Source organism: Pan troglodytes, chromosome 12, assembly GCF_028858775.2.
Source record: "Pan troglodytes isolate AG18354 chromosome 12, NHGRI_mPanTro3-v2.0_pri, whole genome shotgun sequence".
NCBI classification, from domain to species: Eukaryota; Metazoa; Chordata; class Mammalia; order Primates; family Hominidae; genus Pan; species Pan troglodytes.
Genome location: NC_072410.2, coordinates 51898883 through 51917053, shown reverse-complemented (window position 1 = coordinate 51917053; position 18171 = coordinate 51898883). Strand labels below are relative to the sequence as shown.

General features: G+C 47.0%; 1 protein-coding gene and 1 pseudogene across 3 annotated transcripts; both read right to left on the bottom strand.

The window, feature by feature from the left end:
* Nucleotides 1–552: 552 nt before the first annotated feature.
* On the bottom strand, nt 553–17120 carry CLEC4F (C-type lectin domain family 4 member F). 3 transcript variants are annotated; one of them, XM_016948724.4, is made up of 9 exons: nt 16994–17120; nt 15012–15186; nt 12245–12363; nt 11577–11693; nt 11157–11246; nt 7797–8915; nt 4349–4500; nt 1648–1766; nt 553–988 (listed from the first exon to the last, which is right to left on the bottom strand). In XM_016948724.4, the coding sequence occupies exons 3-9, from the start codon at nt 12303–12305 to the stop codon at nt 838–840; spliced, it is 1809 nt and encodes a 602-aa protein (XP_016804213.2). In that variant the 5' UTR covers nt 12306–12363; nt 15012–15186; nt 16994–17120; the 3' UTR covers nt 553–837. The 3 variants fall into 3 exon arrangements, with proteins under 3 accessions (XP_016804213.2, XP_016804212.3, XP_016804214.2); XM_016948725.4 differs by lacking the exon at nt 553–988 and adding an exon at nt 1141–1291; XM_016948723.4 differs by lacking the exons at nt 15012–15186; nt 16994–17120 and having other exon boundaries at nt 11157–11693; nt 12245–12409.
* On the bottom strand, nt 2724–3380 carry LOC107973511 (MOB-like protein phocein; annotated as a pseudogene).
* Nucleotides 17121–18171: the final 1051 nt, after the last annotated feature.

Below are 18171 nucleotides of genomic sequence, written 5' to 3'. Positions count from 1 at the left end.
GAAGACAGAGCAAGACCCTGTCTCTAAAAAAATTTTTTTTGTATTTTTTTAAAAAGAAAAACAATAGGCTGGGCGTGGTGGCTCGTGCCTGTAATCCCAGCACTTTGGCAGGCTGAGGCAGGCAGATCACCTGAGGTCAGGAGTTTGAGAACAGCCTGGCCAACATGGTGAAACCTCGTCTCTACTAAAAACACAACAATTAGCCAGGCATAGTGGCACGTCCCTGTAGTCCCAGCTACTCAGGAGGCTGAGGCAGGAAAATTGTTTGAACCCGGGAGACAGAGGTTGCAATGAGCCGAGATGGCACCACTGCACTCCAGCCTGGGCGACAGAGCTAGGACTGCTAGGACTTTGTACCCCTATGAAGTCCCTGTAGTTTGTGTTCAACCTCTGCTGTTTTCAACAAACTAGCAAAAAGTTACTAGCTATGAAGCCCTTAATAAAAGTGTGCTTGTTTTGAGACAGAAGGAATGCTGAGGGAAGGAGAACCAATCCAGGGAGGAGAGAGGGTAGTGGCCGCCACAAGGAAAAAGCCAGCACGAAGCTTTTGTTGATCCAGCGAGTATTTATTGAGGACCTGCTGTCTGACAGGCCTGTGCTGGGTGCTGAGGCTACAGGGGCACAGCAAGGCTCTTCCCTTGAGAAGCCACTGATGTCACTGGGTCACTCGAGGTAAGCATGTTTGAAAGGGCTAAATCAAAGAACAAGGCAGGAAGTCCACAAGGCCAACAGAAGGCCCTAGAGAACAAGCAGAGCTCAGAGGCTCCGAAGGCATTGAGGAGGAGGAGGAGGGTCAGTATTGGCAGGCAGGAGCAGCCCCTCAGCTCTGGCCTGCCCTCAGGCCACACCCTGGCCCATGGGCTTCTTGCACACCCACTGATAGGGGGTGTCACAGGTCATGTCATTCCACTTCTGCTGAATTTGGACACAGTCTTCAGTCTGCCCATTCTTGTGCCGCCAGTTGTCAGGCTGATTCTTTTCCCAAAACCTGAAGACAACAGGGCTTTATACTGTTAGATGAAGGCAGCATCCCTTCCCGGTGCTGGGGCTCCTAGGGAGCTGACATGGGATGAGTCTAGGGAGCTGACTTGAGATGGGTCCTTCATCCCCTAGTGGCCCTAGGATGAGGACAGGGCTGGGAGAAGGAGTACCCTGAGGGTGTCTGTGCTCAGGTTGCTCTTAGTTACTGAGGATCCAGGGACAGGGAGGGGTGTCTATGAAGCTGCAAGCTCCCATCCCAGAATTCACACTAATATACCTTCTGAGTGGGCAGGATCCCTTGGAACCAGGCCTGAGTAGGGCAGGGGGAAAAAAACAGAAAGACCCACTCATTGGCTGCATGCCAGCCTCAGGACCTGTCCTTTCCTAATGACCCTCTGTGGAGGAGTCCAGGTGAGAGCGATGACCACACCTGTGTGTCCAAACGCACACACATCACACATATACCACACATACACCTCGCACACCACATGCATTACACATGCCACATACATGGCACACACACCACACATACACCACATACACACCACACACATCACACACACATATACACACAACACTACCACTTACTGGGAAGGGACACACAGTGTGTAGCTAGGTCCACCAAAGACAGTGCCTGGGACAGCGCCAGATGGTGGCTAGACTCACGCTTTGTTCTGGGCGGCGTTGAATGGTGTCCCATCTGTCCAGCGCCAGGAGCCCTCTGTGCCCCTGTCAGTGAGACCGATCCAGTAGTACACTTTACTTGTGAACTCTACCAGAAATGCCTGCAGAGAAAAGGCAGTGTCATTGTTTGTCCCTGTGTGTGGGGAGCCAGTTCTCCAGGCCACCTGGAGAACCTGTTTATAGATATACACATAATTATATATGCATATCAAAAACTGTAAACAGAATTTTAAAACACTTTTATCTCATTTGGGGAAAGTTAAGAGGTAAGACAAAACTGTATACTATAGAATTTTTTAGGATATCTAAACTCAGGGTAAAACCAAAGGAAAACATTTCTACTTCTTTAGTAAATGGCTTGTGTGAAACCTCAAGCTCTCACTCTTTTTTTTTTTTTAATAGATGGGTTTGTTTGATGAGGATTGTGATCTAATGATTGTTTAGCAGCAATTTTACCAAACTGTAAATTCTTTCATTAACAGGCATTATAAACAGATAATACTAATCTTATTTAAAAATCATGAGTGCCACACTGATGAATATACAGCTTATGAATAACTTAAAAAGTATTTCCCATTTTAGGCCAGGCACAGTGGCTCATGTCTGTAATCCCAGCACTTTGGGAGGCCAAGGCAGGCGGATCACCTGAGGTCAGGAGTTCGAGACCAGCTTGGCCAGCATGGTGAAACCCCGTCTCTACTAAAAATACAAAAATTAGCTGGGCATGGTGGCAGGTGCCTGTAATCCCAGCTACTTGGGAAGCTGAGGCAGGAGAATCCCTTGAACCCAGGAGGCGGAGGTTGCAGTGAGCCAAGATCGCACCATTGCACTCCAGCCTGGGCAATAGAGCGAAACTCTGTCGCAAAAAAAAAAAAAAAAAAAGTATTTCCCATTTTAAAAGGCAAACACAGGATACAAAAACCTATACTAAACAAAGAAGCTATAATATGGATACACGATTGATGTGTCTAAAATGATATATACAGTACGTAATTAATGTTAATTATGTGATCAGTACATTTTCCCATATGATTCCCTTCGTGCTTCACTTTCCCCAGAAATTGAATTCTGTACTCCCTCTTCTAAAATTGGTACAATCAGGTTATCCTTGGACATCAAATTATATTTCATCACAAATTTAATAAACCAATGGCACAAAAATGTTTCATTTTCATATTCATCAAATATCTGCCAATGATGAAAATAAACATGTGAAAATATTCTGTAAATTCTACGGCATACTGATTTTGGTGTCACTACAGATGATTCCTTTATGCTAACCCTGCTGGGAAAATATTTATTGCTATTCAGAAGACATGCAGCACCATCAGGTGTGTGTCTAGTATAGTCTATAGCAGGACACTCTTTTGGAGTTTTATGAGCTACGCAAAGAAAAATCCATTGTTCAGTTGCTGTCATTTGAGTACAAGTATCTGGATGGCATTCACTCTGAAGTTTGACAGCAAGTCCAATTAGCTCAAGGCACAATTGTCTTAAATGTCATACTTCCATACACCTTCATCTTGGCCTTTAGGTGCTTCAAGAATTTTGTCAATATTGGAGCAATCTGCTCTTATGTTCTGTTGAATAGACTGTTGAGCAGCTAGTGTACTGTCCATTTTATCAAAGGATTCATCAGGCCAATTATAGATATCCTGTGCCTTGGTGCCCTGCCTGTTCTGCCTCAGCACTGCCATCCCCTCTGCCATGATCATAGTGCCAGCACCTCCCATAGCTTATTAAGAAGATGTGTTTTACGAAGTTGCATGTTCTTTCTCAGGCCAGTAACAGTGGTCTCAGGAGAGCCACAGGGGGGTAGGCAGTTCTGCAAGTCAAATTGGACAAACATTGTGGTTCTTTGTTAGTAATCCTGGCAAGTTCTGATAAGGACCATGACAGTGAGCCACCTGGGACGGTATTGCGTTTGGTGGTCCTCGGACCCATAGTTGTGTGCCTGGTCTTCCCAAGAAGCCTGGGTCTCCTATTCATGGGCCCTCTACAGCAGCTGGATTAACTGACATTAAAATCAAGACAGGCTGGATGCAGTGGCTCACTCCCAGCACTTTGGGAGGCCCACTTCGGTGAATAACTTGAGCCCATAAGTTTGAGACCAGCCTTGGCAACATGGCGAAACCCCATTTCTACAAGAAAAATACTCCCAAAAATTAGCCAGACATGGTGTCGTGCATCTGTAGTCACAGCTACTCGGGGAGCTGAGCTACTCAGTGGGCTGAGGTGGGAGGATCGCTTGAGCAAGGAGGTCAAGGTTGCAGTCAGCCATGATCAGGCTACTGCACTCCAGCCTGGATGACAGAACGAGACACTGTCTCCAAAAAAAAGATGACTGGAAACAAGCCTGAGAGAAAAACAAATGCATGAGAAGGGAAGTGTGCTCCTAGCACTTAAGGGCATCACCTGATGCCACCTCCCCTTGGCCTTCCTCCCTGCTGATGTCTCTTGACCTCTGGTGTCTCCCTCATTCATGGAAGACATGGAGGTTTGCTGTCAGGGATTCTACCTCCAGTGCATGTGCTCATCAGAACTCACTCAATATTTGTTCCCTGCCTGGCAGAGGAGACATGGAGGTCTCCGTCATACCCGCTGAGAGCAGGAAGGCCAAAACACCAAAGTCCCTTATTCCACACCAATTCCACCAACAACACCCCATGCTCGCAGCTCTGACCTGCTCCTCCTTGGAGGCCACAGATGCCAGATGGGCTCCCTGGGACACGCAGAACTGCTCAGCCTCATGCCAAGACTTCTTGACACTAGAAAAATAATATAAGCTTCCACCATTGAACTTCCAGCCTTGCAGGACCATCTGGAGAAGCTGACCTGGAGCAAAGATTGGGGAGAAAAGAGAACCAGGAGCTGCTGGTAGGAGTCCCAGAAGGAACTTTTCTGACCTCTCTAGGGCCTGCCCACTGAGGTTCACAAGCCCATGAAATTCTTGATGTGCAGTGCTCCAGGAGAAAGGCCTGGGGGGCTGCACTGCCATCTCACTACCCAGCACTCCAGGAAGCAGCCCTCAAGACGCCTGGCTTGGGCACTCCTGGGAGGCTCAGGCAGCTCTCTCTTTCCAGATACCTGCTTCCTGGCTATCCTGCCCTCTCTCCCAACTCATTGCTATCACCTGACAGTCCTCTCCACCCCAATTCCTGCCATCTTCCCTGGGGATTTTACAGGTATCCCATAGCCTTACTCATTACCTTGTCTTCATCTCCATCCACTTGCACTGCCACACCCATGGCCATCCTGGGACCTGGTCATCACCTGGTCTGCCTGGCCTTCCATTTTTCAAACTCTTATAGCTCATCCTGTGAGCACAAGCCCCAATTCTGTCAGCTCTTTCTTCCCTCCCTGCCACAACAGCCTGCTCTTTGGCGTCATCTATGCCACAGCTGTTTGAAATGGTGCTGCACAAGCTCAATTAATCACCAAATTGTTCTTTTGTTCAACGTGCATTGTGCAACGTTCCTTAACTTCTTCCAGCTAGCCACTGCCATACTGTACAAAGATCAATCAGACATGATTGATGCCCTTAAGGAACTTAGAGCCTAATAAATGAGACAGATGGAAAAAAGGTGTTGAAGATGCATTGACTAAAAAACACATGCACAGTAGAATAGTCACGGAAGAAGGTATGGTCTGTTTCATCTGAGCAGGAGGTGGGGCTCAGGAAGGACACCCTGGATGAGATGTTACTGGAGCTGAGTCTCTCTTTCTTTCTTTCTTTCTTTCTTTCTTTCTTTCTTTCTTTCTTTCTTTCTTCCTTTCTCTCTTTCTTTCTCTCTCTCTCTCTTTCTTCCTTCCTTCCTTTCTTCCTTTCTTTCTTTTTTTGAGACAGAGTTTTGCTATGGATGCCCAGGCTGGAGTGCAATGGTGCGATCTTGGCTCACTGCAACCTCTACCTCCCGGGTTCAAGCGATTCTCCTGCCTACCCTCCTGAGTAGCTGGGATTACAGGTGCCCGCCACCATGCCCGGCTATTTTTTTGTATTTTTAGTAGAGATGGGGTTTTGCCATGTTGGCCAAGCTGCTCTCAAACTCCTGATCTCAGGTGATCTGCCTGCCTTGGCCTCCCAAAGTGCTGGGATTGCAGGCGTGAGCCACTGTGCCCCGTCTGGAGCTGAGTCTTAAGGGACTGAGGAAGAGTTTGCCAGGTGTTCAGTGTTAAGGAGAGCACCCCAGGCAGGGAAAAGGATAAGCACAAAGGCATAAAGGTCTGGAACAGCCGGGCACAGCCTGATCTATTCAAGCTACTTGGTATTCTTGGGACATAAAGGATGGGTGAGTGATGAATTTGGACAGGTTCACCAGCACTAAATGGTACATTCCATGTGAAACAGTTCGGATTTTTTTTTCCCTATGAGCAATGGGAAGCACTGCAAGGTTTTGAGAAGGATGGTAATATGTCCAGATTTGCACTGGAAAAACGTCAACCTGGTGGAAGCTGAACCAGAAGAAGGTACTCCTAATGAGGACAGAAACACCAAAGATAACACAATGGCGAAAGTCCCAGTAAGAGATGGGTATAAATCAGGGGTTCGAAAAATGTGGTCCCAGACCATCAGCATCACCTGACAACGTGGTAGAAATGCAAATTTTCAGGACCACCATAGCCCTACTGAATCCAAAATTATGTTTTAACAATCTGCTTCAGCAAGCCCTCTGGTGGTTCTGATGCCCAGAACTAGTCATCTAAACCAACGATTGGCAAACTCTAGCCTGTCAGCAGTGTCTTTTTAATAAAATTTATCGGAGCGTAGCCATGCTCATTAGTTTACTGTCTTTTTCTTTTGCTTTATAATTACGAACAGAGTTGAGTAGTTGTAACAGAGATCGTACAGCCCCAAAGCCTAAGATATCTAGTTCTTTGTCCTTTAAGAAAAAAAATTAAGCTAATAGTTCTCAGCCCAGATGCCAGTAGATCCACCTAGGCAGTTAAAAAAAAAATACTGATGCCAGACACCCTCACCAAAAAAAAAAAAAATCACAGTTCTGGAGGTGGGTCCCCAGGCATCAGTACTTTCAAAGCTCCTTGGGCGATTCCAGTGTGCCCCCAAAGTGGAGAAACACTGGGCTCACCTAAAGCAGCAGTGAGAGCTGGGAGGAATAAGGATATTGGGGCACTAGGAGATGTGTGAAGAAGTGGGGCCTCTGACCCCAGACCAGGAACCGGGCAAAGCAGTAAAGTGGAACGTCACTGCTGCCCACCAAGCCCTCATTTGTCAGCCCCCATTTCTTCAGTGGCTGCCCCAAACACTCCCTTCTGTCTCTCAGCTGCCCTCTTGTCCACAGGCCAGTCAAAGAGAACTGCCTGAAGTTTCCAGAATCTCATGATTTTGTGTCTCCATGCCTGCAAACCCTATTTGCTTGGCAAACACCTATTCATCCTTCAGGATGAAGTTCAAGAGTCATCTTCTCACAAAGCATCTTTTGATCTTTTCCCCACAGATCTCTTCCCTCCCCCTAGAAGATTCCTTTTCCCTTCTTTTTGTTCTGCCCCCAACCCCAGTTCTCAGTACCTGCTTCTAACCTATCAGCCTTATACCTGTCTATATGTCTTTCATGCAAGTCTGTACTACTAGCCTGTAAGCTTCTCAAGGGTACCTATCACACCTTATTCACCTTTTTACCCAGCACATCACAGGGCCTCAATAAAGCATCAGGTGAGGGCATGAATGCTAGGTACTTTGTTAAAGTCCTTACATGTGTGAACTCATTGGATCCTCACTGTGATGCAAATAATATTGTCTCCCCCTTGCAGATGAGAAAAGTGTAGCTCAGAGAAGGTAAGTAACATGCTCAAGATCATACCATTTGGGATATCAGGAAGTCAGAAATAAGGCTGTGTGGCCCACTAGCCCATGCCGTCCTTATCACACACGTGCACCATTTACAGTTGGTTTCCTGTGTTCATTTGGTCACCGTGACCAGGATATAAGCAACTTGAGAGCAGAAACTTCCCACCTCACACCATCTCCAAAACTGCCCAGGCTCCTTGGGCCCATTTCCCTGGATTTGGTCAAGGAGATGCATGTTGCAGTAAAAAAGAGGCTGATGAGATGGAAGACTCTACCCTCTCAAGAGACTGTGCCCTCCCCAACGGGACTCCCCTCTCCCACTTACTTTGGGTTCTTTGTAGCTGTTCCTGTGAAGTAACGACCTCATGGAGGGTCTTCAGGCGACTCTGCTCCTGCTGGATTTCCATGGTTAGAGCTTTGGTGTTCTCTAGATCCCCTCTTAACCTCCGGATCTCGGCACTGGCCTTCTGCAGATTGCTGTCTAACATCTGGGTCTGGGAAGTTAAGGCTGAAGCATTCTTCATTCCTTGTTTTAGGGTCTGTATCTCTCTGCTGGCATTTTTCATATGACCATTTAAGACCTGAATCTGGGCATTTAAGGTATTCGCATTTTCCATCTCTGCCTTGAATACCTGAATCTGAGTATCTGTCTGGTCCAGACGGCCATTTGCTTTTTGGGTCTGGGCTGTGACCATTTCCAAATCCCTTTTTAACACGTGAATTTCATCACCAGCCCTTTCCAGATGACCTCTTAAGAACTGGATCTCAGCACTAGTGTTGTCAAAACTGCTTTTTATAAAGGCCTGGGTCTGGGAGTTTAAAGCATTTGTGTTCTGCAGATTTTCCTTTAGTCCCTGGATCTCAGCATTGGCTCCTTCCAAACTATTTCTTAAAACCTGGTTCTGGGTCCTCAAGTCATTGACACTATCTAGATGGCCTCTCAAAACATGGATCTCGGCATTAGCATTCTTTAAACTGCTATTGGCTAATTGAGCCTGGGTATTTGCCATTTCCAAACTGGCATTCAACATCTGAATTTCAGAGTTTGCATTTTCTAAGCCTCTGCTTAGCAGGTGGAGCTCAATGCTGGTGTTTTCTAAACTGCTTTTTAAGAAATTCAGTGTCTGGAAAGTTAAAGCATCTGCCTTTTCAAGGTCTCCCTTGAGCCTCTGGATCTCAGCATTGATTCCCTCCAGGGAACTCCTTAACATCTGTGTCTGCAAACTCAATGTAGTGGCATCCTTTAGAACTCCTTTTACCATCTGGATTCCAGCACTGGTGTTTCCCAGAAGATCACCGAGCACCTGGAGCTGCGAATTGACATTGTCCACTCTGCACTTCAACATCTGGATTTCTACTACCCAGGCACTGGAATTCTCCATGTGGCCTTTAAATGTCTGGATAAGCTCTCGCATTTCTGCCTCCCTGCCAAAGTGGTGATGATCTGGAGGGAGGAAGTGAAGAAGGCAGCCAAAGAGGCCCATTATGTAGGGTAGCATTTTATGGGCCAACCAGAGTGTTCCTAACATTTCCAAGGGAAATGGGTACTGCACAGCCTTCAGTGCTCCCCCAAGCACCCTCCTGGTCACACAGCCACCCAGACCCTGGGGATGGTCCACCTGAGAATGTGGGCCAAGAAACAAAGATCTAATTCACTGTTACACACAAATGAAGGGGTCAGAAGGATTGAAATGCTTGCCTGCTGTAAGCCAGCTGCCACCAGAAGTCATGCTGGTAAGGCTTGGATTATTTTGTCGTTATAATTGCTCAACTTGAAAGTAACTGATTTTATCATTTAGAGCTGTTGAAGTTTAATTCTACTGGAATTTCACCATAGATGGGTCATTATGGGAAAGAAAATAGGTATGAATAAAGCCTGTGGTTAGTCCTACATTATATTTGTACACCAAGCATAGAGCCTCTTGATTCACCATTGTTACTTGATAAAAACCACCACAAACATAAGTTTTATGATGGCAAATTCCATGGAGAAGAAAACACAAAGGAAAGAAACAGAAACAAAACAAAATAGGTGTGCTGGGAGGAAGTACCCTGTTCAATCAACAGGGCTGTGATAGAGGCACGCCATGCCCTCCAGGTAACTAACACTGGACCTCAGCTGAGATGGCCTTTTAAAGAGCCAGCACCCCCGGTGTTACATAGGGCAAGGGTCCCTACAGAACAGTTTGAGGATACAGGAAACCTGAGTAAAAGGCCTTGCGCTGGGGTCGTTGAAGGAGACCCCGCAGCCCCTTTAATCTGCAAGGTCTTTCCCACCAACCTCACATGCATCTACCTCTGGTCCTGCTAGCATCCTTTGTTCACCTCACGAACTAGGACCTAATCTCACACATCCATGATCCCCTTCTGATTCCAGTCTCCCCTCAGGAATAGGGAGAAAAACCCAACTTGGCAGGGACCCTTTCTGGAGCATCCATGTACTATTTCTCATGCACTGCCTATGTAGATGTGTGAGACCTCAGTCACTGTGCTAAGGTAAGAGAGGCGACCTTTCAAGGTACTGGGAGTTCAGTCAAAGATTCTGCTTTGTAAAGATAGACAAACAAATCAATGTGACAGAATGGAGAATACAGAAGTAGACCCCCACACATATGGACAATCGAATTTCAACAAAGGTGCAAAGGCAATTCGTGGAGAAAGATAACTTTTTCAACAAATGGTGCTGGAACAATCCATTTCACACCGTTATACAATAATTAACTCAAATGAGGCAGAGACCTAAATGTAAAACTAAAAACTGGGCCGGGCGCGGTGGCTCACGCCTGTAATCCCAGCACTTTGGGAGGCCGAGGTGGGTAGATCACGAGGTCAGGGGATCGAGACCATCCTGGCTAACACGGTGAAACTCCGTCTCTACTAAAAATACAAAAAATTAGCCAGGCGTGGTGGCGGGCACCTGTAGTCCCAGCTACTCCACAGGCTGAGGCAGGAGAATGGCATGAACCTGGGAGGCAGAGCTTGCAGTGAGCCGAGATCGCGCCACTGCACTCCAGCCTGGGTGACAGAGCGAGACTCCGTCAAAAAACAAAAACAAAAACTAAAACTAAACACTGTACAATTTCCAGAAACAAAGGAGAACATCTTTGTAGCCTTGGATTAGGCAAATTTCTCACATACGAGACCATGAGAGTAATCCATAACAGAAATAAAATGATAAATTAGACTATCAAAATTAAAATCTTGTTAGGAGAATGAAAAGACAAGTCACAGACTGAGAGAAAATATTTGAAAATCACATGACTAGCAAAGAACAAAGAGTACATACTCTATGATCCCTTTTCTATAAAACTCTAGAAAAAGCAAACTAATCTATAGTTACAGCAAGTAGATCTGTGGCTGCCCAGGGATGAGGAGAGGAAGGGAGAGGAAGGAATTACAAAGAGCCACAAGGAAACTTTGGGGTGAGGAGGATGACTATGTGATGATGATTGTGGTGATGGTTTCAGGGGCACACACATATGTCAAAACTTAACAGATTGTATGCTTTAAATATATACACCATTAGACCTCAATAAAACTGTGTTTTTAAAAAATTATCTCTTTCTATGAGGATGGTGGAGCCCATTCAGTGGTCTGAGGGTACCAGGGGAGAAGCTCATCCTAGGGTCTGAACATCTGAAGGCTCCAGCTCCCTCTGCACCCCACCCCCACTGTGGCTACTTACTGTTGGGTTCAAAAGGTAAATGCCCAGTAATGTTGTCTCCCAGAATTACAGCTTGCACAGGCTTCGGAACAGGTCTTGTGTGCTGTTGAACTGAGACATTCCATTTTTCCAGGTCAGCAAATCCCCAGCCCTGAGCCTGGGAGGATACGCTGTCCCACACAGAGGTAGAGTTCCAGAAGCGGGGAGATAGCAGCAAAGACCCTCCCAGGGTTTCCCTCATGAACCTCAGTTCTTGGGAGGCTCCCCCTTGGACAGTGGCCTCTATCTGTTCCCAGGGAAGCTGTGGCTTGGGCCTGGAGCTGGAGGTGGAATGATCTTTCTGGGAGCAGAGAGGCCTAGAGAGTGTGCATCTGGGGCCCCTGGGGACTTTGTGCTGAAAGGAGAGAAAGTTAGTGAGATTTGGGTCACCTGGGGGCTTACCCACTACAAAGAGAGTCACAAGAGAGAAGACCAAGGTCACAGCCATAAATGCCGGGGTAGCCTGAACGAGCCTCGGTATCTTGGGGGCTGCAGGAGCCATTGCCACAGAGTCCACCTCTGCAGGGGAGAAGCCAGTGTCCAAGGTGAGAGGGTGCTGTGCAGGCTGAGACACAGCCTCTCTGATTCTGTTTCCTGGGTTGTCTAATGGGGATGATAACTCCTGCCATGCTTATCATGCAAGTGGTTATGGAGAAGGAAGACAAAACACTTTGGGCTGTTCACCAGAGCTAGATGTGGATATGGTAGCAACACAGAGCTGAGGAGCTCTGAGACCGAGACCACCACTCTCCAAATCTCAAGGAGGCTTTGGTGGTGCACAGGGCACAGAACCTGGCACAGAGCACAGAGCAACAAAAGTGTAGTTTGAATGAAAGAAGAAAGGAAGGGAGGGAGGCCTCACAGGACCAGCTCAGTGTGCAGGGCTGGGATTCCAAGCCAGGACCATCTGAATTCAAAGTTCATCCCCTTTCTCTTGCCAGGTCTGCATCCCCAAGGACAAGGGTCTGGGGAGAGCAATAAGACAGCAATAAGCTGCCTTATGGCAGAGGGCCAAAGGACAGGCAGGCTACTCCCTCACTGGGCACGAGCTGGGGCCCCAGTTTTCTCACCTTGGGGGTGCAGGGAGACACACTGGTTATCTGTGCAGAAGCGGACTGCCTCACTGTCCATCTCTGCTTCCTTAATCCTCCAGCACTGCTCCCAGCCACTGACTCCTGGAAGGGCCGTCCTGTGGACCAATGGCAGTGGAAGCAAAGCTGAGACACCCACACTTATATGCTCCTGACAGAGGTCCTGACCACCCTCCCAGCTCTTCCTCCCTCCCTGCCTGACTCTGCAGAAACCCGCCCCAGTGGGCCCCTCCCCTAGAGGCTCCCAGACACCCATCTGCCCTATTTTCTTCCTCTTCCCATTAGCACCTTCCCATCAGTTCTCAGCCCCATCATCCCAGCCTCTGCCACATCCAGCATAACCCCAAACACACCTCTTCTTCTCTGGGGGCTGGGACTGGCACCTAGGAAGGGGGTCTCAGCTTTGCATAGAAAACATCCTTATGACTATGGCTGACCTTTAATTCTAGCCCCAGAACCTCTTAAGTAAAAGGAGTCAGGTAAAAGAGGGGCCAGGTCAGTGTGGCCGATATTTGCAGGTCAATGGAGGAAGCGGGGTGACCAGCCACTTGGGGACTCACAACTGAATTATAGTATACAGGAGGATGTGTGGAGGTTATATAAAAATACTACATGATTTTGTACAAGGGACTTGAGCATCTGTGGACTTTGGTACCCATGGGGGTCCTGGAACAAATCCCCTGCAGATACCAAGGGACCACTCTGTAAAAAATATATCTGGTCTTCATCTCAGCTCCTGACACAGAACTCCTAAAACCCTTAGAGTTTCCTGGGTGACAGGAGTGTTTTTTGTTATTCATCATAAGCCCCTTAGGACTACACTTGGGTTTATGCTAATGAGGTGACACAGGGTGGACCTTTAGATAATTTCAGGCTGGAGGCTGGTCCCAGAAAGACCAAACATGGGATTAGACTTTGGAAGACTGGGACTTTCAGCCACCCACTCCCATTCCCTACTCCCAGACCTCCAGGTATGGGAGATAGCCTGGGGTCTGGGCTATAACGACTCTTAAAAAATGAGATTCAAGGAGCTTAGGGATTGGTGATCCACATGCCAGGAGGGTGTCATGCCCTGACTCCACAGAGACAGTCTCCTGCACTTGGGGCCCCACTGGGCCTTGCCCTGTGTACCTCTTCATCAGGCTGTTTTTGTCCTTTACAAGAAAAGAATAGTAAGTACAGGGTTTTTCTGAGTTCTGTGAATTGTTCTAGTGAATTATGAAAACTGAGAGGTTGTTGCAGAAACCCCCTAATTTTTTGTTTGAGACAGGGTCTCCCTCTGTCACTCAGGCTGGAGTGCAGTGGTACAATCATAAGTCAATGCAGCCTTGAACTCCTGGACCCAAGTGATCCTCAGTTCTCAGCCCCAACATCCCAGCCTCTGTCACATCCAGCATAACCCCAGCATAATTGGGACTACAGGTGTGTGCCAACATACCTGGCTAATTTTTTATTTTAATTTTTTTGTAGAGATGGGATATCTTTTTATTCCCCAGGCTGGTCTGGAACTCCCGGCTTCAAGTGATCCTCCCACCTCAGCCTCCCAAAGTGCTGGGACTACAGGCATGAGCCACCTTGCCTAGCCAGAACCCCCAAATTTGTAGTTGACCAGGCAGAAGTGGGGTCACTACCTCACTTGTAGCTAGCATCTGAAGGGGGGCAGTCTTGTGGGACTGAGGCGTTACCCTGTGAGATCTGTGCTAACTCTGGAAGTTAGTGTTAGAATCTGTTTGAATTGTTGGATGCCCAGCGGGTGTCAGAGAATCGGCTGGTGTCAGGAAAAAGCACACATTTGGTGTCAGAGGTGGTGTCAGAAAATACCAAGCAGGCCCCAACTTTAGCTGATTGGATCCATGCCTCCTGAGGTGACCAGGTTCTCAAGACTAACTCAAAAGAATCTGATGGAGCAGGCTGGGGCCAATGTGTGGCTTTCAATGAGCCCTATCCCTTCCAGGAGGAACAGATACTGCTTCAGGGGTTCCTGCTGCTGGGTGGGCCTAGCATTAGAAGAGAAGGCATGAGGCATCCCAGTGGACAGTGCCATGGAGCTGTGCAAGCGTGATGTCCCTGTCCCTGCCACAGGGGTTACCAGCTGAACAGAACCAATATTCCCATGGCTGGTCAAGGAACCCCTCTAAAAGCCAGTGCTGGGGTTACCAGCAGATTCCTGTTCTTTGGTTCCTTCTTGTCTCCATTACTTCAAACGGTCACAATCTTTTTGAAATAAATCACATTTTCTTTCACTTTGGAAAGTCTAATTACATATTATACCATCATAGCAACTCTTAAACTCACAAACTTGCAAATGGCTTGTTCCATCCATGTTGTGTTGTTTCTTTGCTACTTTCACCCTCTGTTCCTATGTCCCATTCTCATGTCTTTTGCACAGATCCTGGGGTCAGCCTCTTATAGGTCCCCAGCTGCCGACTAACAACACTGCAGACCGACCACAAAGGTGGAGAAGCCACACGGAACGTGCCTCCTCTGAGGCCGGGCCAGGAGAACAGCTTTGGCCCAGGAGGAGCCTGTGCCATGCGTGGCTGATGTCAACCCGGCAAGCAAGTTGCCCCGTGGGTAGGGGATCTGCAGGCAGGAAGGGAGCGGTTGCCCACACCCAGTTCATGATGGTTGGGGTGTGTGTGTTTGTGTGTGTGTGTGTGTTGAACTGTGCAGTGTTAGGGGCCCAATGTGTAGAGTGCAGAGCCACCATTTGCTGCCTTTTACCTCCTGTTTATTGAAAACTGACCTTAGAGAGGAGGGCACAGCAGGAATGAAGGGTGAAGGCACCCATTTCTGGACTATCAACAGCGCTGCCTGAGATCCCAGTGGTGTCTGCCAGACTCCTTCTCCGCCACATAGAATGGGATGGAAGCTGCTGGAGGTGCCTCCCTAGAGGCCCATCAGACACCCAGGGCTGGTGGCTGAAAAGAAAGGGCTTGTCTTGGTTTCTGTTTCCCCATACACAGGAAGGGCCCAGGCTGGACCTACTCAGGACCTATTTCCTCCTGAGGCCTGAGGGCTGAGGGAACCTCGAAGGCAGAACTCTACGGATTCCTTGCCCAACTGGAAGGTCAGAGTCTGGGCCAGGGGAGGGGCATAGTTCTTCCCTGGCCTCCTCACCCACCCTCCGGGCCCTAGCTCTTCTATTTCCCACAGGAACACCATCTACCAGCAGGGCAGAAAAACCAGGGGGTTGCTATGTCTTCACTGAGAGGCTTTCTGTTCTCTGGCCAGACAAAAACAAATGGGCATTAATACAAGAACTGGCCAGGCACGGTGGCTCATGCCTGCAATACCAGCACTTTGTGAGGCCGAGGCAGGTGGATCACTTGAGGCCAAGAGTTCAAGACCAGTCTGGCCAACATGATGAAACCCTTGTCTCTATTAAAAATACAAAAACTAACTGGGCGTGGTGGCAGGTGACTGTAATCCCAGCTACTCGGGAGGCTGAGACAGGAGAATCATTTGAACCTGGGAGGCGGAGGTGGCAGTGAGCCGAGATTGCACACTGCACTCCAGCCTGGGTGACAGAGCAAGACTCCAAAAAAAAAAAAAAAAAAAAGAAAGAGTCTACTTGGGACTAAAGCCAAACCAGAGGGAGCCAGAGCCAGGAGAGGGAGAGAGGCGGATTCTTCTTTATATTTTTTAATCCAGGACATTTTATTTAATAGTAGGGACAGCTTCTTGACATGATGTGAGCACTTGTATTCAGCAGTACAAAGTGTCCTGATTTTACACCCTACAAAATACAGCAACGACAATTCATCACATTTATAGGCCTGAATGCAAACCACCATCTCACCTGGCTTTTATTCCATTCATCTCCTAACTGTTCTCCCTGCCTCTCCTCTTACCCCCTCTCAAGTCCTGTCACCATGGTGCAAGCATAATGATCTTTTCAAAAAAAATTAGGTGTACACACAAATATTACTTAGCTCTCTCAGCTGGGAGAGGCAATGATGTTCAAATAGCAACAGCCACACAGCCCCCAGGTTTTGATTTCTAACACCATTCTCCAAAAAAAGGAAACCAGGGCTCATTAGAGAAATGGCTGACTCTAGAACTGGGGCAGGAAATACTCAAGATGAGCCTGGAGCATCTTGTAGTACCAGAAAGTAAGGAGATGCTTAGTTACCAAAACAAACAAACAAACAAACAAACAAACAAAAAAAAACTGAGGGAAGTATGTCAAAATGACACAGGAACCAATGAAGGAGCTCCCAATGGCCAAAGCCAGAGCAATTTGAGCAAAAACAAAACAAAAAACCAAATAAAATAGTATTGGATTATAACCCAAAGTGTAAGAGAAATATCTGTGAGTCCATACTGACATAAATGAATGTCTGAGTAAGTAAACAAATAGATAAGTCTCTAGGGCAGAAAATGTCCAAATATTTTATGTAAATATCCCATTCTGAGAAAAGTAGAGTGTAACTTCCTACTCTTTCAGTGTGAACTGCATATAGTGACTTCCTTCCAAAAAGTTCAGTACAGGAAAAGGGAGAAAAGAGTAACTCTGGAGTCAATAAACTTGGCAAACACTACCCTAGCCTGGAGATCAAGGTCAACGCCAACAGTAATGAATTCTATTGATGGTATGTACCCTTCATAGGATGTGATGAGAATGGCCCTTTATCTCCATGGTCTTCCTCCTGAAACTCAGTACCCCAATCTAATCATGAGAAAAACACCAGACAAATTCCATTTAAGGGACAATCTACAAAGTACCTGACCAGTGGGCTCCTCAAAACTGTCAAAGTCTTCAAAAACAAGGAAAGACTGAGAAAATGTCACAGCCAAGAGGATCCCAAGGAGACATGATGGCTAAATGTAATGTGGTATTCTGGATGGGATCCTAGGAGAGAAAAAGGATGTTAGGGGAAAACCAACGAAATCTGAATAAAGTATGGACTTCAGTTAAATATTGGCTCATTAATTGTGACAAATGTACCATACTAATATAAGATGTTAACAATCGGGGAAATGGGAAAGGGTGGGTATATAGAAACTCTCTGTATTATCTTCACAATTTTTCTGTAAAGCTGAAACTATTCTATAATATAAAGTTTTTTAAAAAAATTATTGAGACAGGGTCTCACTCTATCACCCAGGCTGGAGTACAGTGGCGTGATTACAGCTCACTGCAGCCTTGACCTCCCAGGTTCAAGCAATTCTCCCACCTCAGCCTCTTGATTTGCTGGGACTACAGGCATATGCCACCACACACGGCTAAGTTTTGTATTTTTTTTTAGAGACAGGGTCTCCCTATGTTGCCCAGGCTGGCCTCAAACTCTTGTGATCAAGTGATTCTCCTTGAGTTCTGTGCTCTGTGAACACAGGCATGAGCCACTGAGCCCAGCCTAAAAAGGTATTTAAAAGATATTAGGGATGGCTGGGTATGGCAATTCACACCTGTAATCTAAGCACTTTGGGAAGCTGAGGCAGGAGGATCACCTGAGCTCAGGAGTTTGAAGCCAGCCTGGGCAACATAGCAAGACCTCATCTCTACTAAAATTAAAAAAAAATTAGCTGGGCATGGTGGTGCACACCTGAGGTTCCAGGTACTCAGGAGGCTAAGGCAGGAGGATTGGTTAAACCCAGGAGTTCAAGGTTGCAGTGAGCTGTGATTGTGCCACTGTACTCCAACCTGAGTGGCAAAGGGAGGCCCTGTCTCAAAAAAATCAAAATTAAAAAAAGACATAAGTAGTAATTATGGAATCTCAGAAGACCAGAGTCAAGCTTTAGAGTCTATGCTGGCAGGAGGAATGCTCCAAGAACGGCAGCACTAAATCTAGTCTGAGCTCTGAAAAAACACCAGGACAAATCAAAGGTCTCACATGGTTGAATCCGACCGGTGGTCCCTGGGTCACATGACTGCACTTTAAAAATAAATAAATAATTAAATT